The sequence below is a fragment of the Oncorhynchus clarkii genome, unplaced genomic scaffold (genome assembly GCF_045791955.1).
Source record: "Oncorhynchus clarkii lewisi isolate Uvic-CL-2024 unplaced genomic scaffold, UVic_Ocla_1.0 unplaced_contig_11936_pilon_pilon, whole genome shotgun sequence".
NCBI lineage: Eukaryota > Metazoa > Chordata > Actinopteri > Salmoniformes > Salmonidae > Oncorhynchus > Oncorhynchus clarkii.
In genome coordinates this window covers 90,039-117,912 of record NW_027261146.1, presented here as the reverse complement: position 1 = coordinate 117,912, position 27,874 = coordinate 90,039, and the positions used below count along the sequence as shown (strand labels likewise).

The following is a 27,874-nucleotide window of genomic DNA, read 5'->3' as shown; positions in this document are numbered from 1 at the left end:
GAAAGCCATCAATGCTTCCTCTTGCTCTGATTGGAAGGCACGACCCGTCGCTCACCTTGGATGAGAGCGAGCACAAACTGCCAAGATGAAGCATTACGAGGTAAGATAGTATCCGCTGTAACTCGAAACCTTTCATCGGGATTCTGTACGTTATATTTCTAGCTGTTTCATTACCGGTGTTGTAAGATTGTCAGTCAGTTTCCCGACGGTCAGATTTAGGATGGTAGGACACGCTGGAGAACAGAGACGAGCTCACTCCGATGTCAAAGCCTCCAGCCCGGGTGGTGTGCTTGTAGACTCTCTGGTCGAAGTTGTAGTCTACTTGCCTGCAATTCACATATCATGGACATAGCCTATCACTTCTACTTTCACAATAAACAGCAATCCAACCAACCAAACAGATAGGTTACTAGTTTATGTATCTATATACCAGTCGTTGTTTTCTCACAATGCATACACTAGGCTGCACCACCGCTGGTTGATTGGAACGCTGAAGAGTTCTTATCTCGGCATTGTTGCTTCACTGCAGGGCAGCGAGACTATCATTGCAGGTGAACAGTCAAGTGCGCATCAAATCTAACCTTGTGGGGAGTGTCGTGTCGTACAATAATGTAGCCTCTCGGGTAGAAATGTTGACCGTTACACTACTTTACTGTATGAACATAAGAGGCCACTGCGTCTCATATCAGACTGATTTGACAGTCTGTTGATTTGTTGATCTGCATATAGGAGAGTAAAGTGATGACACAACTAGGCCTAGCTTAAATCTGAACTCCTATTGCACATAGCCTCGTCGACGTAGGTTTTCCAATCACAAATACGAGACAAAGTTATATGGTGAGCAGGAAAGGCTGCATGCAAGGATGTATATGTAATCATATCAAACCCCACTGGCTACTGTGTTAAATTCATAGCAAACAGGCAATAATGGTAGTTACTATGTCCTCTGAAACACATGACCACCTTCACTCTGATGGCTGTATAGGGAGACAGACCCATAGACATTTACCTCTAAATGTGTTGTCCTTGTGTCTCTCTGACCCAATACACACAGATCTAGGACCAGATTAACCCCCACTAAACCTAACCTTAGCCATTTGGGGGTAATCGCATACAAACTGATCTTATATCAGTGTCTAGAGGGGAGTTAATCCTCCTACAGTCAGATTTTAAAACCGCTTTCTAGACTGCAGGCGAGCTAGCTACAGCAGGTGTTGTCATGGCTACCAGGACTGAAGCTACAGCATGTGTGTTGGTTGACCAAACCCAATCGACAGGATGTGAAGGAGCCAGTTTGGGGAGTTGTGTAGAGTTAGAAGTGCCCCGACCAGTGGGTTCCCGCCCCTCCCCCATGTCTCCTCCTCCTCGTACAAGATATTTGAACTCGATCCAATACTGTGAGAGTTTGCCCTCTAGCCTATCTAGAGTTGTAGATGGGTTAACGTTTGCAGCTATTGGACTATTCCATTGGTCTGTTTAAAGCCATGGAAAGATCAATCAAGCAAATGATGCATTTCAAATAGTACTTCAACCGAGGTCTGTCTGATGCCTCTATGCACTGGGAGGTTTTCATTCCAAGAGCGTTTTCTCGTTCTAATGTAGTAACTGAGGGACAGAACAGCTATAGAGGAGCTGGGACCCGCTCGCCTGCTACAATGTAACCTAGTGTTCTGCCGGAAAGGTCCAGAACTCTTGGAGGCCGTAGTAAAGCTAACATACCAGCAGGCTACAGTGATATCTAGATTAGTCTGCAGGAAGTCCAATATAGACATGTTATTGCACTGGTAAGATGTGCATTTGACTATAGAATAAATGTTGGGCCCGTATCAATGCGTCATTGGCCATCAGGGAAGGATTGCTAACAATCAACCAGATTACTGTCTGCGTTGCTGTCTGCATGACTGTCTGCATTCATCTTGAATCCAAATGATCTCCAATGAATACATTCATCACAACACAAAATCACTGCTGATGTAGTTATAGCACATATCCACAAGGTGGAGCCAAAGCCCTGTAATAGTAAATATAGACCTAGGCATGACACCTGCGCCTCGCTGCACTGACAACACACATTGGGTGAAGATGGACACTCAATCCACCATACCACAGATCTAGGACAATTCGGGTGGTAGAATATACCTGACTGTAGATCAGTTGCTAGTCCACTACATCATCATCAGGTCTGTCCGTAGAGAACGTTGTGCTAAGCTCACAGTGCATTTCTGTGCTTAAACAACCAGTAAATAACATTAATCATTAACACTGACCTGTGTGTCAGTGCGAAGAACGGTGTGGAGATGCCAGAGTCCAGTAGACTAGAGATACACCGTCTGTCAACCTGTAGAGAGGGAGGGAACCTATCAGTGCACTATAATGAGCTGGAGTGTTCTACGAATCCCTCTGTCTTCCCCACTCAGTCATGGCAGCACAGCACTCCTCCCACCTTGACTACTACCCGAGTCTTGAATTTAGCTAGTTCCAATGCTGTCCTACTCTAGAGCTCCACGTTTTACCCCTTCCTGACCCTAACACCTCCCTACCCTTAACACTACCCCAGCCCTACCATAACACTACCCCAGCCCTACCATAACACTACCCCAGCCCTACCATAACACTACCCCAGCCCTACCATAACACTACCCCAGCCCTACCATAACACTACCCCAGCCCTACCATAACACTACCCCAGCACTACCATAACACTACCCTACCCTTAACACTACCCCAGCCCTACCATAACACTACCCCAGCCCTACCATAACACTACCCCAGCCCTACCATAACACTACCCTACCCTTAACACTACCCCAGCCCTACCATAACACTACCCCAGCCCTACCATAACACTACCCTACCCTTAACACTACCCCAGCCCTACCATAACACTACCCCAGCCCTACCATAACACTACCCCAGCCCTACCATAACACTACCCCAGCCCTACCCTTAACACTACCCTACCCTTAACACTACCCCAGCCCTACCATAACACTACCCCAGCCCTACCATAACACTACCCCAGCCCTACCATAACACTACCCCTACCCTTAACACTACCCCAGCCCTACCATAACACTACCCCAGCCCTACCATAACACTACCCCAGCCCTACCATAACACTACCCCAGCCCTACCATAACACTACCCCAGCCCTACCATAACACTACCCCAGCCCTACCATAACACTACCCCAGCCCTACCATAACACTACCCCAGCCCTACCATAACACTACCCCAGCCCTTAACACTGCCCCAGCCCTACCATAACACTACCCTACCCTTAACACTACCCCAGCCCTACCATAACACTACCCTACCCTTAACACTACCCCAGCCCTACCATAACACTACCCTACCCTTAACACTACCCTTAACACTACCCCAGCCCTACCATAACACTACCCTACCATAACACTACCCCAGCCCTACCATAACACTACCCCAGCCCTACCATAACACTACCCTACCCTTAACACTACCCCAGCCCTACCATAACACTACCCCAGCCCTACCATAACACTACCCTACCATAACACTACCCCAGCCCTACCATAACACTACCCTACCCATAACACTACCCCAGCCCTACCATAACACTACCCTACACTTAACACTACCCTTAACACTACCCCAGCCCTACTATCCTACCATAACACTACCCTACCATAACACTACCCCAGCCCTACCATAACGCTACCTTACCATAACACTACCCCAGCCCTACCATAACACTACCCTACCATAACACTACCCCAGCCCTACCACAACACTACCCTACCATAACACTACCCCAGCCCTACCATAACACTACCCTACCATAACACTACCCCACCCCTACCATAACGCTACCCTACCATAACACTACCCCATCCCTACCATAACACTACCCTACCATAACACTACCCCATCCCTACCATAACACTACCCCATCTCTACCATAACGCTACCCTAACATAACACTACCCTACCATAACACTACCCCAGCCCTACCACAACACTACCCTACCATAACACTACCCCATCCCTACCATAACACTACCCTACCATAACACTACCCTACCATAACACTACCCTACCATAACGCTACCCTACCATAACACTACCCCATCTCTACCATAACACTACCCCATCCCTACCATAACACTACCCCATCTCTACCATAACGCTACCCTACCATAACACTACCCCAGCCCTACCATAACACTATCCCAGCTATGACAGTTGTCTATCCAGTACTGCTTTAGACCCCCAGCACAAGGAAAGGCTGTTATCCCAGGGGGGTCTTTTATTAGACTGGGGTAGATGGAATGGGGGGGTTTAAATAGCTAGAGAAATCCTAGCTATGCCTGGCTTGCTGTGTGTGTGTGTGGACTACAAAGCATCATTTTATGGGCAGTTCTACAGTAATGGAATTGCGTAGACTCAGATTTTTCACTTTAAAATGTATATCAAACAAAAAGCATTGATTTCACAGTTTATAAAACCATACAACTCTACAGTGCCTTGCAAAAGTATTCACCCCCTTGACGTTTTTCCTATTTTGTTGCCTTACAACCTGGAATTAAAATATATTTTTATTTGGATTTCATGTAATGGACATAGTCCAAATTGGTGAAGTGAAATGAAACAATTACTTGTTTAAAAAATATTCAAAAAAAATGTAAAAGTGATGCGTGTGTGTTCACCCCCTTTACTATGGAGCCCCTCAATAAGACCTGGTGTCACTGATCACCTTCAGAAGTCACATACTTAGTTTAATCAAGTCTACCTTTACTATGAAGCCCCTCAATAAGACCTGGTGTCACTGATCACCTTCAGAAGTCACATACTTAGTTTAATCAAGTCTACCTTTACTATGAAGCCCCTCAATAAGACCTGGTGCCACTGATCACCTTCAGAAGTCACATACTTAGTTTAATCAAGTCCACCTTTACTATGAAGCCCCTCAATAAGACCTGGTGTCACTGATTACCTTCAGAAGTCACATACTTAGTTTAATCAAGTCCCCCTTTACTATGAAGCCCCTCAATAAGACCTGGTGTCACTGATCACCTTCAGAAGTCACATACTTAGTTTAATCAAGTCCCCCTTTACTATGAAGCCCCTCAATAAGACCTGGTGTCACTGATCACCTTCAGAAGTCACATACTTAGTTTAATCAAGTCCACCTTTACTATGAAGCCCCTCAATAAGACCTGGTGTCACTGATCACCTTCAGAAGTCACATACTTAGTTTAATCAAGTCCCCCTTTACTATGAAGCCCCTCAATAAGACCTGGTGTCACTGATTACCTTCAGAAGTCACATACTTAGTTTAATCAAGTCTACCTTTACTATGAAGCCCCTCAATAAGACCTGGTGCCACTGATCACCTTCAGAAGTCACATACTTAGTTTAATCAAGTCCCCCTTTACTATGAAGCCCCTCAATAAGACCTGGTGTCACTGATCACCTTCAGAAGTCACATACTTAGTTTAATCAAGTCCCCCTTTACTATGAAGCCCCTCAATAAGATCTGGTGCCACTGATCACCTTCAGAAGTCACATACTTAGTTTAATCAAGTCCCCCTTTACTATGAAGCCCCTCAATAAGACCTGGTGTCACTGATTACCTTCAGAAGTCACATACTTAGTTTAATCAAGTCCACCTTTACTATGAAGCCCCTCAATAAGACCTGGTGCCACTGATCACCTTCAGAAGTCACATACTTAGTTTAATCAAGTCCCCCTTTACTATGAAGCCCCTCAATAAGACCTGGTGCCACTGATCACCTTCAGAAGTCACATACTTAGTTTAATCAAGTCTACCTTTACTATGAAGCCCCTCAATAAGACCTGGTGTCACTGATCACCTTCAGAAGTCACATACTTAGTTTAATCAAGTCCCCCTTTACTATGAAGCCCCTCAATAAGACCTGGTGTCACTGATCACCTTCAGAAGTCACATACTTAGTTTAATCAAGTCCACCTTTACTATGAAGCCCCTCAATAAGACCTGGTGCCACTGATCACCTTCAGAAGTCACATACTTAGTTTAATCAAGTCCCCCTTTACTATGAAGCCCCTCAATAAGACCTGGTGCCACTGATCACCTTCAGAAGTCACATACTTAGTTTAATCAAGTCTACCTTTACTATGAAGCCCCTCAATAAGACCTGGTGTCACTGATCACCTTCAGAAGTCACATACTTAGTTTAATCAAGTCCCCCTTTACTATGAAGCCCCTCAATAAGACCTGGTGTCACTGATCACCTTCAGAAGTCACATACTTAGTTTAATCAAGTCCACCTTTACTATGAAGCCCCTCAATAAGACCTGGTGTCACTGATCACCTTCAGAAGTCACATCATTAGTTTAATCAAGTCCCCCTTTACTATGAAGCCCCTCAATAAGACCTGGTGTCACTGATCACCTTCAGAAGTCACATACTTAGTTTAATCAAGTCCACCTTTACTATGAAGCCCCTCAATAAGATCTGGTGTCACTGATCACCTTCAGAAGTCACATACTTAGTTTAATCAAGTCCCCCTTTACTATGAAGCCCCTCAATAAGACCTGGTGTCACTGATTACCTTCAGAAGTCACATACTTAGTTTAATCAAGTCTACCTTTACTATGAAGCCCCTCAATAAGACCTGGTGTCACTGATCACCTTCAGAAGTCACATACTTAGTTTAATCAAGTCCCCCTTTACTATGAAGCCCCTCAATAAGACCTGGTGTCACTGATCACCTTCAGAAGTCACATACTTAGTTTAATCAAGTCCCCCTTTACTATGAAGCCCCTCAATAAGACCTGGTGTCACTGATCACCTTCAGAAGTCACATACTTAGTTTAATCAAGTCCACCTTTACTATGAAGCCCCTCAATAAGACCTGGTGTCACTGATCACCTTCAGAAGTCACATCATTAGTTTAATCAAGTCTACCTGTGTGCAATCTAAGTGTCACATGATCTCAGTGTGTGTATATATATATATTTGTTCTGAAAGGCCCCAGAGTCTGCAACACCACTAAGGAACGGCACCATGAAGACCAAGGTTCTCTCCAAACAGGTCAGGGACAAAGTGGTTTAGAAGTACAGATCAGGGTTGGGTTCTAAAAAAAAATATCCAAAACTTTGAACATCCCACGGAGCACCATTTTAAATTCGTTATGAAAGAATATGGCACCACAACAAACCTGCCAAGAGAGGGCCGCCCACCAAAACTCATGGACCAGGCAAGGAGGGCATTAATCAGAGAGGCAACAAAGAGACCAAAGATAACCCTGAAGGAGCTGCAAAGCCTCACAGCAGAGATTGTAGTATCTGTCCGTAGCACCACTTTAAACTGTACACCCCACAGAGAGGGGCTTCATGGAAGAGTGGCCAGAAGAAAATAAGCAACATGTTTGACCCTCCCCAAAAAGCATGTGGGAGACTCCCCAAAGATATGGAAGAAGGTACTCTGGTCAGATGAAACTAAATGGAGCTTTTTGGCCATCAAGGAGAACGCTATGTCTGGCGCAAACCCAGCACCTCTCGTCACCCCGAGAACACATACTTTCACAAGGCACTGGATGCACAAGGACTACTTTGACTAATTCACACAGTAAATAAAATAAGTATTTGCTGGAAAAACTGTACATATGCAAAGTTTGGTAACAGAATTGGAGTAAAATCTCCCTCCGTTTTATTCTGTTACCAAACACTGTATCTGCACAGTTCTTCCTGTAAAGGGGTAACAGTGGTCCTTTGTGCATCGTGTTCTACGGTTTGTTATCTTTGAGATCGATGGGTTTTGTTTGGATGTGAGGGTTCAGGGTATAGGGTGATGTTTCCAGACATTATGAGAAATCCCCTAACTAAACCGGGAGGAGAGGGGAGGGGGGTAGGGAAGGTGTGGAGGGAGGGAGGGTGTGGCCGGAGGAGAAATCCCCTAACTAAGCCGGGGGGGGGGAGTAGAGGTGTTGAGGGCAGGGAGTAGAGGTGTTGAGGGCAGGGAGAGGGTTGCTTACGCATAACTTTTTATTTAGCTGTGGGGGGGGGGGTTCAAAATCAACTCAACACAGGAATGCATCAACTTTACTTACTGTTCTATAAACTTTGCTCCCTGCTGTACATGACTTCACAGGGGAGCAGGGCTGTGTGGGGGTGGGGTTAAATAAAGCAGCCAGTGTGACAGGGAAGAAGGAATGAGAGGGGGGGGTGACAGAATGATAGAAAGGAAGGAGGGAGGGATGGGAGGGAAAACGACAGAGCGAACGAGGGGGAGAGATTTATTTCCACAGCTGAAACCAGGCGCCCCCGTTCTCCTCTCTTTGCTCAAACTGAGGGACTTGAGAACTGTATTTTTTCAGACACAGGGATTAAATAGAGAGGCTAGTGGCGGAGGAGTGTGGATATGGATACCGTAGTACTAGAGGGGGCTACCCACAAAAAGGCTGGTCCGGGGAGTGTCCCAGGGGTGCCAGCACCCCCCGTTAAACGGCCCAAAGCTAAGAAAGCTAAGAAAGCTGTGGTTTTCTTTGAGGTGGAGATTCTGGATGCCAAGACCAAGGACAAACTCTGCTTCCTGGACAAGGTAAGACCTCTTCACAAATACTGTGTGTGTGTGTGGGGGGGGGCACACGTGTACGTCTATCTGTGTGTGTCTCTGTGTTAAATGGTGCAACAGGTGCAGGCTAGATAGGACTATTAGTCTAATGTAGGACGTTCCACTGTACTCGGGTCAGAAGTGCTGTCTGTCTGAGCCCAGTCAGTCTGTATAGTGCTGTTTGTCTGTCTGTCTGAGCCCAGTCAGTCTGTATAGTGCTGTCTGTCTGTCTGTCTGAGCCCAGTCAGTCTGTATAGTGCTGTCTGTCTGTCTGTCTGTCTGTCTGTCTGTCTGTCTGTCTGTCTGTCTGTCTGTCTGAGCCCAGTCAGTCTGTATAGTGCTGTCTGTCTGTCTGTCTGAGCCCAGTCAGTTTGTATAGTGCTGTTTGTCTGTCTGTCTGTCTGAGCCCAGTCAGTCTGTATAGTGCTGTCTGTCTGTCTGTCTGAGCCCAGTCAGTCTGTATAGTGCTGTCTGTCTGTCTGTCTGAGCCCAGTCAGTCTGTATAGTGCTGTCTGTCTGTCTGTCTGAGCCCAGTCAGTCTGTATAGTGCTGTCTGTCTGTCTGTCTGAGCCCAGTCAGTCTGTATAGTGCTGTCTGTCTGTCTGAGCCCAGTCAGTCTGTATAGTGCTGTCTGTCTGTCTGTCTGAGCCCAGTCAGTCTGTATAGTGCTGTCTGTCTGAGCCCAGTCAGTCTGTATAGTGCTGTCTGTCTGTCTGTCTGAGCCCAGTCAGTCTGTATAGTGCTGTCTGTCTGTCTGTCTGAGCCCAGTCAGTCTGTATAGTGCTGTCTGTCAGTCTGTCTGAGCCCAGTCAGTCTGTATAGTGCTGTCTGTCTGTCTGAGCCCAGTCAGTCTGTATAGTGCTGTCTGTCTGTCTGTCTGAGCCCAGTCAGTCTGTATAGTGCTGTCTGTCTGAGCCCAGTCAGTCTGTATAGTGCTGTCTGTCTGTCTGTCTGAGCCCAGTCAGTCTGTATAGTGCTGTCTGTCTGTCTGTCTGAGCCCAGTCAGTCTGTATAGTGCTGTCTGTCTGTCTGTCTGAGCCCAGTCAGTCTGTATAGTGCTGTGTAGCTCCAGGTACAACCTGAAGTAGTTAAGCCTTGTCTGAGCAAGAACGGCCCCGAGTGATCAGTACTACCTAGGACTGTAGTAAACTATCGTTCTTATGGCTTAGAGGTTAAAACTCCTGTCTATTATCATGGTGTTATAGTCTGATGGTTAGATGACAGGTGTAACACCTAGCTAGGTTTATCATGGTGTTATAGTCTGATGGTTAGATGACAGGTGTAACACCTAGCTAGGTTTATCATGGTGTTATAGTCTGATGGTTAGATGACAGGTGTAACACCTAGCTAGGTTTATCATGGTGTTATAGTCTGATGGTTAGATGACAGGTGTAACACCTAGCTAGGTTTATCATGGTGTTATAGTCTGATGGTTAGATGACAGGTGTAACACCTAGCTAGGTTTATCATGGTGTTATAGTCTGATGGTTAGATGACAGGTGTAACACCTAGCTAGGTTTATCATGGTGTTATAGTCTGATGGTTAGATGACAGGTGTAACACCTAGCTAGGTTTATCATGGTGTTATAGTCTGATGGTTAGATGACAGGTGTAACACCTAGCTAGGTTTATCATGGTGTTATAGACTGTGACAGGTGTAACACCTAGCTAGGTTTATCATGGTGTTATAGTCTGATGGTTAGATGACAGGTGTAACACCTAGCTAGGTTTATCATGGTGTTATAGTCTGATGGTTAGATGACAGGTGTAACACCTAGCTAGGTTTATCATGGTGTTATAGTCTGATGGTTAGATGACAGGTGTAACACCTAGCTAGGTTTATCATGGTGTTATAGTCTGATGGTTAGATGACAGGTGTAACACCTAGCTAGGTTTATCATGGTGTTATAGTCTGATGGTTAGATGACAGGTGTAACACCTAGCTAGGTTTATCATGGTGTTATAGTCTGATGGTTAGATGACAGGTGTAACACCTAGCTAGGTTTATCATGGTGTTATAGTCTGATGGTTAGATGACAGGTGTAACACCTAGCTAGGTTTATCATGGTGTTATAGTCTGATGGTTAGATGACAGGTGTAACACCTAGCTAGGTTTATCATGGTGTTATAGTCTGATGGTTAGATGACAGGTGTAACACCTAGCTAGGTTTATCATGGTGTTATAGTCTGATGGTTAGATGACAGGTGTAACACCTAGCTAGGTTTATCATGGTGTTATAGTCTGATGGTTAGATGACAGGTGTAACACCTAGCTAGGTTTATCATGGTGTTATAGTCTGATGGGTAAATGACAGGTGTAACACCTAGCTAGGTTTATCATGGTGTTATAGACTGTGACAGGTGTAACACCTAGCTAGGTTTATCATGGTGTTATAGTCTGATGGTTAGATGACAGGTGTAACACCTAGCTAGGTTTATCATGGTGTTATAGTCTGATGGTTAGATGACAGGTGTAACACCTAGCTAGGTTTATCATGGTGTTATAGTCTGATGGTTAGATGACAGGTGTAACACCTAGCTAGGTTTATCATGGTGTTATAGTCTGATGGTTAGATGACAGGTGTAACACCTAGCTAGGTTTATCATGGTGTTATAGTCTGATGGTTAGATGACAGGTGTAACACCTAGCTAGGTTTATCATGGTGTTATAGTCTGATGGTTAGATGACAGGTGTAACACATAGCTAGGTTTATCATGGTGTTATAGTCTGATGGTTAGATGACAGGTGTAACACCTAGCTAGGTTTATCATGGTGTTATAGTCTGATGGTTAGATGACAGGTGTAACACCTAGCTAGGTTTATCATGGTGTTATAGTCTGATGGTTAGATGACAGGTGTAACACCTAGCTAGGTTTATCATGGTGTTATAGTCTGATGGTTAGATGACAGGTGTAACACCTAGCTAGGTTTATCATGGTGTTATAGTCTGATGGTTAGATGACAGGTGTAACACCTAGCTAGGTTTATCATGGTGTTATAGTCTGATGGTTAGATGACAGGTGTAACACCTAGCTAGGTTTATCATGGTGTTATAGTCTGATGGTTAGATGACAGGTGTAACACCTAGCTAGGTTTATCATGGTGTTATAGACTGTGACAGGTGTAACACCTAGCTAGGTTTATCATGGTGTTATAGTCTGATGGTTAGATGACAGGTGTAACACCTAGCTAGGTTTATCATGGTGTTATAGTCTGATGGTTAGATGACAGGTGTAACACCTAGCTAGGTTTATCATGGTGTTATAGTCTGATGGTTAGATGACAGGTGTAACACCTAGCTAGGTTTATCATGGTGTTATAGACTGTGACAGGTGTAACACCTAGCTAGGTTTATCATGGTGTTATAGTCTGATGGTTAGATGACAGGTGTAACACCTAGCTAGGTTTATCATGGTGTTATAGTCTGATGGTTAGATGACAGGTGTAACACCTAGCTAGGTTTATCATGGTGTTATAGTCTGATGGTTAGATGACAGGTGTAACACCTAGCTAGGTTTATCATGGTGTTATAGACTGTGACAGGTGTAACACCTAGCTAGGTTTATCATGGTGTTATAGTCTGATGGTTAGATGACAGGTGTAACACCTAGCTAGGTTTATCATGGTGTTATAGTCTGATGGTTAGATGACAGGTGTAACACCTAGCTAGGTTTATCATGGTGTTATAGTCTGATGGTTAGATGACAGGTGTAACACCTAGCTAGGTTTATCATGGTGTTATAGTCTGATGGTTAGATGACAGGTGTAACACCTAGCTAGGTTTATCATGGTGTTATAGACTGTGACAGGTGTAACACCTAGCTAGGTTTATCATGGTGTTATAGTCTGATGGGTAAATGACAGGTGTAACACCTAGCTAGGTTTATCATGGTGTTATAGACTGATGGTTAGATGACAGGTGTAACACCTAGCTAGGTTTATCATGGTGTTATAGTCTGATGGTTAGATGACAGGTGTAACACCTAGCTAGGTTTATCATGGTGTTATAGACTGTGACAGGTGTAACACCTAGCTAGGTTTATCATGGTGTTATAGACTGTGACAGGTGTAACACCTAGCTAGGTTTATCATGGTGTTATAGTCTGATGGTTAGATGACAGGTGTAACACCTAGCTAGGTTTATCATGGTGTTATAGTCTGATGGTTAGATGACAGGTGTAACACCTAGCTAGGTTTATCATGGTGTTATAGTCTGATGGTTAGATGACAGGTGTAACACCTAGCTAGGTTTATCATGGTGTTATAGACTGTGACAGGTGTAACACCTAGCTAGGTTTATCATGGTGTTATAGTCTGATGGTTAGATGACAGGTGTAACACCTAGCTAGGTTTATCATGGTGTTATAGACTGTGACAGGTGTAACACCTAGCTAGGTTTATCATGGTGTTATAGTCTGATGGTTAGATGACAGGTGTAACACCTAGCTAGGTTTATCATGGTGTTATAGTCTGATGGTTAGATGACAGGTGTAACACCTAGCTAGGTTTATCATGGTGTTATAGTCTGATGGTTAGATGACAGGTGTAACACCTAGCTAGGTTTATCATGGTGTTATAGTCTGATGGTTAGATGACAGGTGTAACACCTAGCTAGGTTTATCATGGTGTTATAGTCTGATGGTTAGATGACAGGTGTAACACCTAGCTAGGTTTATCATGGTGTTATAGACTGTGACAGGTGTAACATCTAGCTAGGTTTATCATGGTGTTATAGACTGTGACAGGTGTAACACCTAGCTAGGTTTATCATGGTGTTATAGTCTGATGGTTAGATGACAGGTGTAACACCTAGCTAGGTTTATCATGGTGTTATAGACTGTGACAGGTGTAACACCTAGCTAGGTTTATCATGGTGTTATAGACTGTGACAGGTGTAACACCTAGCTAGGTTTATCATGGTGTTATAGTCTGATGGTTAGATGACAGGTGTAACACCTAGCTAGGTTTATCATGGTGTTATAGACTGTGACAGGTGTAACACCTAGCTAGGTTTATCATGGTGTTATAGTCTGATGGTTAGATGACAGGTGTAACACCTAGCTAGGTTTATCATGGTGTTATAGTCTGATGGGTAAATGACAGGTGTAACACCTAGCTAGGTTTATCATGGTGTTATAGTCTGATGGTTAGATGACAGGTGTAACACCTAGCTAGGTTTATCATGGTGTTATAGTCTGATGGTTAGATGACAGGTGTAACACCTAGCTAGGTTTATCATGGTGTTATAGACTGTGACAGGTGTAACACCTAGCTAGGTTTATCATGGTGTTATAGTCTGATGGTTAGATGACAGGTGTAACACCTAGCTAGGTTTATCATGGTGTTATAGTCTGATGGTTAGATGACAGGTGTAACACCTAGCTAGGTTTATCATGGTGTTATAGACTGTGACAGGTGTAACACCTAGCTAGGTTTATCATGGTGTTATAGTCTGATGGTTAGATGACAGGTGTAACACCTAGCTAGGTTTATCATGGTGTTATAGTCTGATGGGTAAATGACAGGTGTAACACCTAGCTAGGTTTATCATGGTGTTATAGACTGTGACAGGTGTAACATCTAGCTAGGTTTATCATGGTGTTATAGACTGTGACAGGTGTAACACCTAGCTAGGTTTATCATGGTGTTATAGACTGTGACAGGTGTAACACCTAGCTAGGTTTATCATGGTGTTATAGACTGATGGTTAGATGACAGGTGTAACACCTAGCTAGGTTTATCATGGTGTTATAGACTGTGACAGGTGTAACACCTAGCTAGGTTTATCATGGTGTTATAGACTGTGACAGGTGTAACACCTAGCTAGGTTTATCATGGTGTTATAGACTGTGACAGGTGTAACACCTAGCTAGGTTTATCATGGTGTTATAGACTGTGACAGGTGTAACATCTAGCTAGGTTTATCATGGTGTTATAGACTGTGACAGGTGTAACACCTAGCTAGGTTTATCATGGTGTTATAGACTGTGACAGGTGTAACACCTAGCTAGGTTTATCATGGTGTTATAGTCTGATGGGTAAATGACAGGTGTAACACCTAGCTAGGTTTATCATGGTGTTATAGTCTGATGGGTAAATGACAGGTGTAACACCTAGCTAGGTTTATCATGGTGTTATAGTCTGATGGGTAAATGACAGGTGTAACACCTAGCTAGGTTTATCATGGTGTTATAGTCTGATGGGTAAATGACAGGTGTAACACCTAGCTAGGTTTATCATGGTGTTATAGTCTGATGGGTAAATGACAGGTGTAACACCTAGCTAGGTTTATCATGGTGTTATAGTCTGATGGGTAAATGACAGGTGTAACACCTAGCTAGGTTTATCATGGTGTTATAGTCTGATGGGTAAATGACAGGTGTAACACCTAGCTAGGTTTATCATGGTGTTATAGTCTGATGGGTAAATGACAGGTGTAACACCTAGCTAGGTTTATCATGGTGTTATAGTTTTAATAGCACTGTATTAGGTTCTGTATGGTGTTAGTGTGATATTAGTAGGGCATACAGGAGCTGCAAGTTATCAGGTCACGTCCTCGCAGGATTACCACTGCTCTGAGACCTGTTCTCAGCTTAACACAATTTCCATGGCCACGTCATGGAGACTGAGAGATTCCTGAAGTAGGGCTAAGATGTGGGAGTGAGTATTTTGATTTGGTTATTAGAATTTTATATTGGTGGAGTTGAATAAAGTTATTCTAATCTGATGTTGTCAAGTAAATTATCTGTAATGTCTGGGGTGAAGTCATAAAGAGACTAGAATGTCTGGGAGAAACCTGTGATGTCACAAGTAGACTCTCTTGAAGACCTCACCTCTGTGATGTCATAAAGATTAAATGTCTGGAGAATACTTTATGTGATTTAAAAAGAGTAGCCTCTCTGGGAAAGACCTCTGATGTCATGAAGACACTAGAATATCTTGGAGACCTGCAATGTCATAAATAGAATCTCTGTGATGTCATGAGAGTAGAATATCTGGGGAAGACCTGTGATGTCATGAGAGTAGAATATCTGCGGAAGACCTGTGATGTCATAAGTAGACTAGAATGTCTGGAGAGGAACTCGGTGATGTCATAAAGAGAATAGAATGTCTGAGGGAAGACCTCTGTGATGTCACAGACCAATACAGTAGTAGTAGAATGTCTGGTGAATGTTGTCAGGATGCCAAAAAGAATGGAGCAGCCTTGTGGGGAGTCCAGTGTTTAGGACCTTTCAGTTTGACTGTTGTGACCCACCTTCAATACAGTCTTTGTACAAACACCTAGACCGTATCAACGAGCCAGTAAGGACTGTCCGTTGTTCCTCTGCCCGGCGATTAGTATTGACTATAGTGCCCCATGGCTGGGCAGAACCATCCAGTCCTTGCTGACTGGAGTTAGGGGGGTATGTCAGGGCTAAGTCCCCAGGATGAGGCAGTCTGGCTGGGGGAACAGGGTTCAGCGCAAGCCCCTCAACCTCCAGACTTGGCATCAATCTGGGAGTGGCCGCTGTTAAATGGTTGTGTGTGCGTCTTTTGTCAGTTTGTCTTTGTGGGATTGTTGTTGCGGTGAGGCTTTGACTGTGTGTGTGTGTGTTTTGGCGCTGTATGTGTCTGTTATATTTAATGCCGTGTGGTGTGTGTGTGTGGTGATAATGCCAGCTGTTTGATACTCAGTACCCAGGGGGTGTGGCCAGAGCTAGAGCTAAATTTACTGGTAATCACATGAAAGGGCAATGAGGAGGAGGAGGGGGGAGGGGTGTATCCCACTCATCTCTCTTGATTTGCAGGTTGAGCCAAATGCCACTATTGGGGAGATCAAGTCTATGTTCCACAAAAGCCGTGAGTACAACCTGAGATTGACATTACACAGCAAGCACACAGCAACACATTCTACTACAATTAAATTCACTTCAATATACAGTATTTCAATTAGATAAAGCTAAAGAGTTTAACCCCCCCCCCCCCCCTGTTGTCTGTGTGTCTCTGTCTTCTTTCTCTGTCTGTCCCTCTACCTGTCTGGTCTCCCTCCCGTCCGCCTGTCTCAGATCCTCAATGGTACGCAGCCAGACAATCCATCCGTCTAGACCCAAGTAAGTCTAACTCCAAACCAGTCTTCTGCTGTTCTGTCTGTATGAAGACTGTATCTATAGTATAGTAGTGATGGTAGCAGGCTGGTACAGGACAGTGTTGATATCTATAGTATAGTAGTGATGGTAGCAGGCTGGTACAGGACAGTGTTGATATCTATAGTAGTGATGGTAGCAGGCTGGTACAGGACAGTGTTGATATCTATAGTAGTGATGATAGCAGGCTGGTACAGGACAGTGTTGATATCTATAGTATAGTAGTGATGGTAGCAGGCTGGTACAGGACAGTGTTGATATCTATAGTAGTGATGGTAGCAGGCTGGTACAGGACAGTGTTGATATCTATAGTAGTGATGGTAGCAGGCTGGTACAGGACAGTGTTGATATCTATAGTAGTGATGGTAGCAGGCTGGTACAGGACAGTGTTGATATCTATAGTAGTGAGGGTAGCAGGCTGGTACAGGACAGTGTTGATATCTATAGTAGTGATGGTAGCAGGCTGGTACAGGACAGTGTTGATATCTATAGTATAGTAGTGATGGTAGCAGGCTAGTACAGGACAGTGTTGATATCTATAGTATAGTAGTGATGGTAGCAGGCTGGTACAGGACAGTGTTGGTATCTATAGTAGTGATGTTAGCAGGCTGGTACAGGACAGTGTTGATATCTATAGTATAGTAGTGATGGTAGCAGGCTGGTACAGGACAGTGTTGATATCTATAGTAGTGATGGTAGCAGGCTGGTACAGGACAGTGTTGATATCTATAGTAGTGATGGTAGCAGGCTGGTACAGGACAGTGTTGATATCTATAGTATAGTAGTGATGGTAGCAGGCTGGTACAGGACAGTGTTGATATCTATAGTATAGTAGTGATGGTAGCAGGCTGGTACAGGACAGTGTTGATATCTATAGTAGTGATGGTAGCAGGCTGGTACAGGACAGTGTTGATATCTATAGTAGTGATGATAGCAGGCTGGTACAGGACAGTGTTGATATCTATAGTATAGTAGTGATGGTAACAGGCTGGTACAGGACAGTGTTGATATCTATAGTATAGTAGTGATGGTAGCAGGCTGGTACAGGACAGTGTTGATATCTATAGTATAGTAGTGAGGGTAGCAGGCTGGTACAGGACAGTGTTGATATCTATAGTATAGTAGTGATGGTAACAGGCTGGTACAGGACAGTGTTGATATCTATAGTATAGTAGTGATGGTAGCAGGCTGGTACAGGACAGTGTTGATATCTATAGTATAGTAGTGATGGTAGCAGGCTGGTACAGGACAGTGTTGATATCTATAGTATAGTAGTGATGGTAGCAGGCTGGTACAGGACAGTGTTGATATCTATAGTATAGTAGTGAGGGTAGCAGGCTGGTACAGGACAGTGTTGATATCTATAGTATAGTAGTGATGGTAACAGGCTGGTACAGGACAGTGTTGATATCTATAGTATAGTAGTGATGGTAGCAGGCTGGTACAGGACAGTGTTGATATCTATAGTAGTGAGGGTAGCAGGCTGGTACAGGACAGTGTTGATATCTATAGTATAGTAGTGATGGTAGCAGGCTGGTACAGGACAGTGTTGATATCTATAGTATAGTAGTGATGGTAGCAGGCTGGTACAGGACAGTGTTGATATCTATAGTAGTGATGGTAGCAGGCTGGTACAGGACAGTGTTGATATCTATAGTAGTGATGATAGCAGGCTGGTACAGGACAGTGTTGATATCTATAGTATAGTAGTGATGGTAACAGGCTGGTACAGGACAGTGTTGATATCTATAGGATAGTAGTGATGGTAGCAGGCTGCTACAGGACAGTGTTGATATCTATAGTATAGTAGTGATGGTAGCAGGCTGGTACAGGACAGTGTTGATATCTATAGTAGTGATGATAGCAGGCTGGTACAGGACAGTGTTGATATCTATAGTATAGTAGTGATGGTAACAGGCTGGTACAGGACAGTGTTGATATCTATAGGATAGTAGTGATGGTAGCAGGCTGGTACAGGACAGTGTTGATATCTATAGTATAGTAGTGATGGTAGCAGGCTGCTAGAGGACAGTGTTGATATCTATAGTATAGTAGTGATGGTAGCAGACTGGTACAGGACAGTGTTGATATCTATAGTATAGTAGTGATGGTAGCAGGCTGGTACAGGACAGTGTTGATATCTATAGTATAGTAGTGATGGTAGCAGGCTGGTACAGGACAGTGTTGATATCTATAGTATAGTAGTGATGGTAGCAGGCTGGTACAGGACAGTGTTGATATCTATAGGATAGTAGTGATGGTAGCAGGCTGGTACAGGACAGTGTTGATATCTATAGTATAGTAGTGATGGTAGCAGGCTGGTACAGGACAGTGTTGATATCTATAGTATAGTAGTGATGGTAGCAGGCTGGTACAGGACAGTGTTGATATCTATAGTATAGTAGTGAGGGAAGGACTGATCATGCAACTTGTTTGTGGGGCTGTTATTTATCAGAATTCTCTACTTCTCTCTCTATCAGAGGGTAAGTCTCTAAAGGATGAGGATGTTCTGCAGCATCTTCCTGTGGGAACCACGGCAACCTTCTACTTCCGAGACCTGGGAGCTCAAATCAGCTGGGTGACCGTGAGTACACACAGGCACACACATACCGTGCACACTAACTTGTGGCTATTAGTTTCCTCCTGACCTTGGTGTATATTAGTTTTTGTTGAGAATCACTATTAAAGTCCCTGTCACATTAACTGAGGGAGGGAGAGACGTGAAGGGGAGGGAGAGACGTGAAGGGGAGGGAGAGACGTGAAGGGGAGGGAGAGACGTGAAGGGGAGGGAGAGACGGGAGGGAGAGACGGGAGGGAGAGACGGGAGGGAGAGACGGGAGGGAGAGACGTGAAGGGGAGGGAGAGACGTGAAGGGGAGGGAGAGACGTGAAGGGGAGGGAGAGACGTGAGGGGGAGGGGGAGACGTGAAGGGGAGGGAGAGACGTGAAGGGGAGGGAGAGACGTGAAGGGGAGGGAGAGACGTGAAGGGGAGGGAGAGACGTGAAGGGGAGGGAGAGACGTGAAGGGGAGGGAGAGACGTGAAGGGGAGGGAGGGGTAACTGTCGGTTAGGCAGGAACAGGTGTGGAAAACAGAGCGATAAATGTATCCTCCCTGCCCGGCTGGCTGACTGACTGGACATCTGTTAGTCCAACACGTGGAGGAGGAGGAGAGCTGGGCAGACTAGGGGGAGGGAGAAAGTTAAGTTATGTTTTGTAAGTTATTCATGATGACCGTAGCAACAGTTTTTAAAATGGCTTTGTCCTTTGCTGCTCAGACAAGAGTTGATGAATGATCCGGAGCTCTGACACAACAGGGTTGATGAATGATCTGGAGCTCTGACACAACCTGGTTGATGAATGATCTGGAGCTCTGACACAACCTGGTTGATGAATGATCCGGAGCTCTGACACAACAGGGTTGATGAATGATCCGGAGCTCTGACACAACAGGGTTGATGAATGATCCGGAGCTCTGACACAACAGGGTTGATGAATGATCCGGAGCTCTGACACAACATAGTTGATGAATGATCTGGAGCTCTGACACAACCTGGTTGATGAATGATCTGGAGCTCTGACACAACAGGGTTGATGAATGATCCGGAGCTCTGACACAACAGGGTTGATGAATGATCTGGAGCTCTGACACAACAGGGTTGATGAATGATCCGGAGCTCTGACACAACCGGGTTGATGAATGATCTGGAGCTCTGACACAACAGGGTTGATGAATGATCCAGAGCTCTGACACAACAGGGTTGATGAATGATCCGGAGCTGGACTATATTATGCTGAACAAAAAATATAAATGCAACAATTTCAAAGTATTTCCTGAGTTACAGTTGACATGAGGAAGTCAGTCAATTGAAATAGGTCTCTGATTGTCTCTCAGGTGTTTCTGACAGAGTATGGTGGTCCTCTCCTCCTCTACCTAATGTTCTACTTCCGTGTTCCCTTCATCTACGCCCCCAAATATGACTTCACCACCAGCAAGCACTGGGTCGTACAGTGAGTCTCTCTCTCTCTCTCTCTCTCTCACACACACTGGGTCATGCAGACGACTGTAGTCAGACGACTGTATATCTGAGTGGAACTGCAATGAGCCGCTTGTTAGATGTGAATCATATTTGTCTGCTAGTTGAACTCTAGTTCATCAAACTACGAATGGCAGGAATAAGGAGAACCATTGTCTTTGGTTGCTATGGTGAGTATCCTGGTGCATGTTGGGTAATGTAGTTTGTGTGTGATCCCAGTCTAGCCTGTATGTGTCACTCCTTCCATTACCTGAAGAGACTCCTGGAGACCCTGTTTGTCCATCGCTTCTCCCACGGGACCATGCCGTTACGCAACATCTTCAAGGTGACACACACACTGACGCATGCACACACACACACTGACGCATGCACACACACACATTCATAACACACACACTGACGCGCACACACACTGACTAATGCACACACACACACGCATTCATAACACACACTGACGCGCACATACACACTGACTCATGCACACACACGCATTCATAACGCACACACTGACGGTACACACACACGCATTCATAACACACTGACTCATGCACACACACACACACACGCACACACTGATGGTACACGCATTCATAACACACACACACTCACTGTGATTTTTTCTCTTTCTCTCTCTGACACACACCACAGCCTTAGTTGCCCTCTTACCTCATCGTGATGGTGTATCACCTTACACATACCTCATCTAGGGAAACCTAGCCTGTCTCTTCAACCCAGGGTGACCTTTGAACCTGCTGAGAGATTCTGGGGTCATCTGACACTGTGGTCCGCATCCTAATTGGCTCCCTATTTCCTATGTAATGCGCTACTTTTGACCAGGGCCCATATGACTCTGGTCAAAAGTAGTGCACTATATAGTGGATAGGGTAATGGGCCCTGGTTAAAAGGTAGTGCAGTATATAGGGAATAGGGTGCAATTCGGGATGAAACATGTGTGTGATAAAGTGTGTTCCTGTGTTCCAGAACTGCACCTACTACTGGGGCTTTGCTGCCTGGATGGCCTACTATATTAACCACCCTCTATATACACCACCTAGTGAGTACGCTACTATATTAACCACCCTCTATATACACCACTTAGTGAGTACGCTACTATATTAACCACCCACTAGTGAGTATGCTACTATATTAACCACCCTCTATATACACCACCTAGTGAGTACGCTACTATATTAACCACCCTCTATATACACCACCTAGTGAGTACGCTACTATATTAACCACCCCCTAGTGAGTACGCTACTATATTAACCACCCACTATATACACCACCTAGTGATTACGCTACTATATTAACCACCCCCTAGTGAGTACGCTACTATATTAACCACCCACTATATACACCACCTAGTGAGTACGCTACTATATTAACCACCCTCTATATACACCACCTAGTGAGTATGCTACTATATTAACCACCCACTATATACACCACCTAGTGAGTACGCTACTATATTAACCACCCTCTATATACACCACCTAGTGAGTATGCTACTATATTAACCACCCTCTATATACACCACCTAGTGAGTACGCTACTATATTAACCTCCCTCTATATACACCACCTAGTGAGTACGCTACTATATTAACCACCCACTATATACACCACCTAGTGAGTATGCTACTATATTAACCACCCCCTAGTGAGTACGCTACTATATTAACCACCCCCTAGTGAGTATGCTACTATATTAACCACCCTCTATATACACCACCTAGTGAGTACGCTACTATATTAACCACACCCTAGTTAGTACGCTACTATATTAACCACCCCCTAGTGAGTACGCTACTATATTAACCACCCACTATATACAACACCTAGTGAGTATGCTACTATATTAACCACTACCTAGTGAGTATGCTACTATATTAACCACCCACTATATACACCACCTAGTGAGTATGCTACTATATTAACCACCCTCTATATACACCACCTAGTGAGTACGCTACTATATTAACCACCCACTATATACACCACCTAGTGAGTATGCTACTATATTAACCACCCTCTATATACACCACCTAGTGAGTACGCTACTATATTAACCACCCCCTAGTGAGTACGCTACTATATTAACCACCCCCTAGTGAGTATGCAACTATATTAACCACCCTCTATATACACCACCTAGTGAGTACGCTACTATATTAACCACCCCCTAGTTAGTACGCTACTATATTAACCACCCCCTAGTGAGTACGCTACTATATTAACCACCCCCTAGTGAGTATGCTACTATATTAACCACCCTCTATATACACCACCTAGTGAGTACGCTACTATATTAACCACCCCCTAGTTAGTACACTACTATATTAACCACCCCCTAGTGAGTACGCTACTATATTAACCACTACCTAGTGAGTATGCTACTATATTAACCACCCCCTAGTGAGTACGCTACTATATACACCACCACCTAGTGAGTACGCTACTATATTAACCACCCTCTATATACACCACCTAGTGAGTACGCTACTATATTAACCACCCTCTATATACACCACCTAGTGAGCATGCTACTATATTAACCACCCTCTATATACACCACCTAGTGAGTACGCTACTATATTAACCACCCTCTATATACACCACCTAGTGAGTATGCTACTATATTAACCACCCTCTATATACACCACCTAGTGAGTACGCTACTATATTAACCACCCTCTATATACACCACCTAGTGAGTACGCTACTATATTAACCACCCTCTATATACACCACCTAGTGAGTACGCTACTATATTAACCACCCTCTATATACACCCCCTAGTGAGTATGTTACTATATTAACCACCCTCTATATACACCACCTAGTGAGTACGCTACTATATTAACCACCCCCTAGTTAGTACGCTACTATATTAACCACCCCCTAGTGAGTACGCTACTATATTAACCACCCCCTAGTGAGTATGCTACTATATTAACCACCCTCTATATACACCACCTAGTGAGTACGCTACTATATTAACCACCCCCTAGTTAGTACACTACTATATTAACCACCCCCTAGTGAGTATGCTACTATATTAACCACTACCTAGTGAGTATGCTACTATATTAACCACCCTCTATATACACCACCACCTAGTGAGTACGCTACTATATTAACCACCCTCTATATACACCACCACCTAGTGAGTACGCTACTATATTAACCACCCTCTATATACACCACCTAGTGAGTACGCTACTATATTAACCACCCACTATATACACCATCTAGTGAGTACGCTACTATATTAACCACCCTCTATATACACCACCTAGTGAGTATGCTACTATATTAACCACCCTCTATATACACCACCTAGTGAGTACGCTACTATATTAACCACCCTCTATATACACCACCTAGTGAGTATGCTACTATATTAACCACCCTCTATATACACCACCTAGTGAGTACGCTACTATATTAACCACCCTCTATATACACCACCTAGTGAGTACGCTACTATATTAACCACCCTCTATATACACCACCTAGTGAGTACGCTACTATATTAACCACCCTCTATATACACCACCTAGTGAGTATGGTACTATATTAACCACCCTCTATATACACCACCTAGTGAGTACGCTACTATATTAACCACCCACTATATACACCACCCCCTAGGGAGTACGCTACTATATTAACCACCCTCTATATACACCACCTAGTGAGTACGCTACTATATTAACCACCCACTATATACACCACCCCCTAGTGAGTATGCTACTATATTAACCACTACCTAGTGAGTATGCTACTATATTAACCACCCTCTATATACACCACCTAGTGAGTACGCTACTATATTAACCAACCTCTATATACACCGCCACCTAGTGAGTACGCTACTATATTAACCACCCTCTATATACATCACCTAGTGAGTATGCTACTATATTAACCACCCCCTAGTGAGTACGCTACTATATTAACCACCCCCTAGTGAGTACGCTACTATATTAACCACCCACTATATACACCACCTAGTGAGTACGCTACTATATTAACCACCCTCTATATACACCACCTAGTGAGTATGGTACTATATTAACCACCCTCTATATACACCACCTAGTGAGTACGCTACTATATTAACCACCCACTATATACACCACCCCCTAGGGAGTACGCTACTATATTAACCACCCTCTATATACACCACCTAGTGAGTACGCTACTATATTAACCACCCACTATATACACCACCCCCTAGTGAGTACGCTACTATATTAACCACCCCCTAGTGAGTACGCTACTATATTAACCACCCACTATATACACCACCTAGTGAGTACGCTACTATATTAACCACCCACTATATACACCACCTAGTGAGTACGCTACTATATTAACCACCACCTAGTGAGTATGCTACTATATTAACCACCACCTAGTGAGTACGCTACTATATTAACCACCCACTATATACACCACCTAGTGAGTACGCTACTATATTAACCACCCACTATATACACCACCTAGTGAGTACGCTACTATATTAACCACCCCCTAGTGAGTACGCTACTATATTAACCACCACCTAGTGAGTATGCTACTATATTAACCACCCTCTATATACACCACCTAGTGAGTACGCTACTATATTAACCACCCACTAGTGAGTACGCTACTATATTAACCACCCACTATATACACCACCTAGTGAGTACGCTACTATATTAACCACCCCCTAGTGAGTACGCTACTATATTAACCACCCACTATATACACCACCTAGTGAGTACGCTACTATATTAACCACCCCCTAGTGAGTACGCTACTATATTAACCACCACCTAGTGAGTATGCTACTATATTAACCACCCTCTATATACACCACCTAGTGAGTACGCTACTATATTAACCACCCACTAGTGAGTACGCTACTATATTAACCACCCACTATATACACCACCTAGTGAGTACGCTACTATATTAACCACCCCCTAGTGAGTACGCTACTATATTAACCACCCACTATATACACCACCTAGTGAGTATGCTACTATATTAACCACCCTCTATATACACCACCTAGTGAGTACGCTACTATATTAACCTCCCTCTATATACACCACCTAGTGAGTACGCTACTATATTAACCACCCACTATATACACCACCTAGTGAGTACGCTACTATATTAACCACCCTCTATTTACACCACCTAGTGAGTACGCTACTATATTAACCTCCCTCTATATACACCACCTAGTGAGTACGCTACTATATTAACCACCCCCTAGTGAGTACGCTACTATATTAACGACCCTTGTCTTTTCAGCAATCTATGGTGAGCAGCAGGTCAGGATTGCCCTCGTAATCTTTCTGGTAAGACTCTACTGTTCTATACTCTACTATAATGTACTCATCCTGTATACTATAGTAATAGAACAATATCATAGTAAATGGTTATTTAGTAGATGCTATCTTCTCAGTTCTGTCAGGTTGGTAACTTCTCCATCCATATCGCCCTGCGGAACCTCCGCCCACCAGGTACACACTCCTATTGAATATGCAAACATTAGAACACATCAATCACTTCAACATGCACTGTTTTCTCTGTGTGCTACAAAACAGTAGCCCACAATAATCTCTCTCCCTCTGTCTGTCTCCATCAGGATCTAAGACCAGGAAGATCCCCTACCCCACTAAGAACCCCTTCACCTGGATCTTCCTGCTGGTCTCCTGTCCCAACTACACCTATGAGGTGAGTCTTATTTTATTTATTTATTTTACCTTTATTTAACTAGGCAAGTCAGTTAAGAACAAATTCTTATTTTCAATGACGGCCTGGGAACAGTGGGTTAACTGCCTGTTCAGGGGCAGAACGACAGATTTTTACCTTGTCAGCTCGGGGGGTTTGAACTTGCAACCTTCCGGTTACTAGTCCAACGCTCTAACCACAGATCTAGGATCAGCTTCCCCTCCACCAATCTTAACCATTAGTGTGGAAAATGCAAAGATCAACGTCCAGGGGCGACATCACCCTGTATTTAGTCCAGGGTGACGCTGCCCTCTGCCTCTCACTGTAGTAGTTAGGCTCATGGCCACCTAGTGGCAGAAGTTTGCAGTGAAATTTTTGTGTATAGGAAACGGTTTGGATACCTGGTCAGTTATATAACTAAATGTCTTCCACATTTAACCCAACCCCTCTGAATCAGAGGTGCGAGGGGCTGCCTTATTCAACATCCACATTATGATGTGTGTGTGTGTGTGTGTGTGACACCATTGTTCTCTTTCTCCTATGTAGTGTGTGTGTGTGACATATAAAAGTATGTGTGTAACACCATCTCTCCTGTAGCTGGGCTCGTGGTTCGGCTTCACCCTGATGACTCAGTGTCTGCCGGTGGCGTTCTTCACGGCGGTGGGCTTCATCCAGATGACGGTGTGGGCCAAGGGGAAGCACCGCAGCTACCTGAAAGAGTTCCGGGACTACCCTCCCCTTCGCTCGCCCATCCTCCCCTTCGTCCTCTAGAGAAGACTGGAGACCCACCCAAACCTACACTGGACTGACCTGGAATGAGAACCCTGCCCCCTTGATTACCCCTACCCTCCAATTAATAACACTTACCCCCCCCCCCAAAAAAAAAACATTGAGGAGACTGTCTTATACTATGCTTTCCCACACAGAAGTTTCTGCCTAACAACGCTCCTCAACCCACGTGATTGGCTATTGTTATTTTTCTTATGAGTGTTTAATAACCTGACTGACAGTCTGGTGTCTCAAATGGCACACTACTACAGGGCCCTCTGGTCAAAAGTAGTGCACTACATAGGGGCTAGGGAGCCATTTGGGATGCGACCAGTATATAACAAGGTGTAGGTCTATCTGCTCTGGGTTACTTTAGTTTTTTGTTTTTTTACTCATGTGAAGAAGTATAACAATACCAAAGTCTGATCAGAAATGGGGAAATAAACCATGAGCTTTTGGTCGTTCTGTTGGAACTTTCATTAGAAGACATTTAGTTTAAAAACCATCTTATCTAGACTACTGTCACTAGACTGGAGACTAATACACACCACTGTTACCACACTGGAGATGGGGGCCATATGATACAATAGAACACATCTAAGGCTGCGTTTACACAGGCAGACCAATTGTGATCC

The 27,874-nt window shown here is 44.1% G+C and overlaps 1 protein-coding gene across 2 annotated transcripts; it reads left to right on the top strand.

Annotated features, from left to right (window-relative positions):
• Positions 1-15: 15 nt before the first annotated feature.
• On the top strand, positions 16-27,700 carry LOC139405408 (very-long-chain enoyl-CoA reductase). 2 transcript variants are annotated; one of them, XM_071147728.1, is made up of 12 exons: positions 16-100; positions 8,513-8,563; positions 16,364-16,415; positions 16,622-16,666; positions 19,180-19,283; positions 20,592-20,707; positions 20,953-21,058; positions 21,715-21,787; positions 26,049-26,095; positions 26,203-26,260; positions 26,386-26,474; positions 27,069-27,700. In XM_071147728.1, the coding sequence occupies exons 1-12, from the start codon at positions 86-88 to the stop codon at positions 27,240-27,242; spliced, it is 930 nt and encodes a 309-aa protein (XP_071003829.1). In that variant the 5' UTR covers positions 16-85; the 3' UTR covers positions 27,243-27,700. The 2 variants fall into 2 exon arrangements, with proteins under 2 accessions (XP_071003829.1, XP_071003828.1); XM_071147727.1 differs by lacking the exon at positions 16-100 and having other exon boundaries at positions 8,369-8,563.
• The last annotated feature ends 174 nt before the right edge of the window (positions 27,701-27,874 follow it).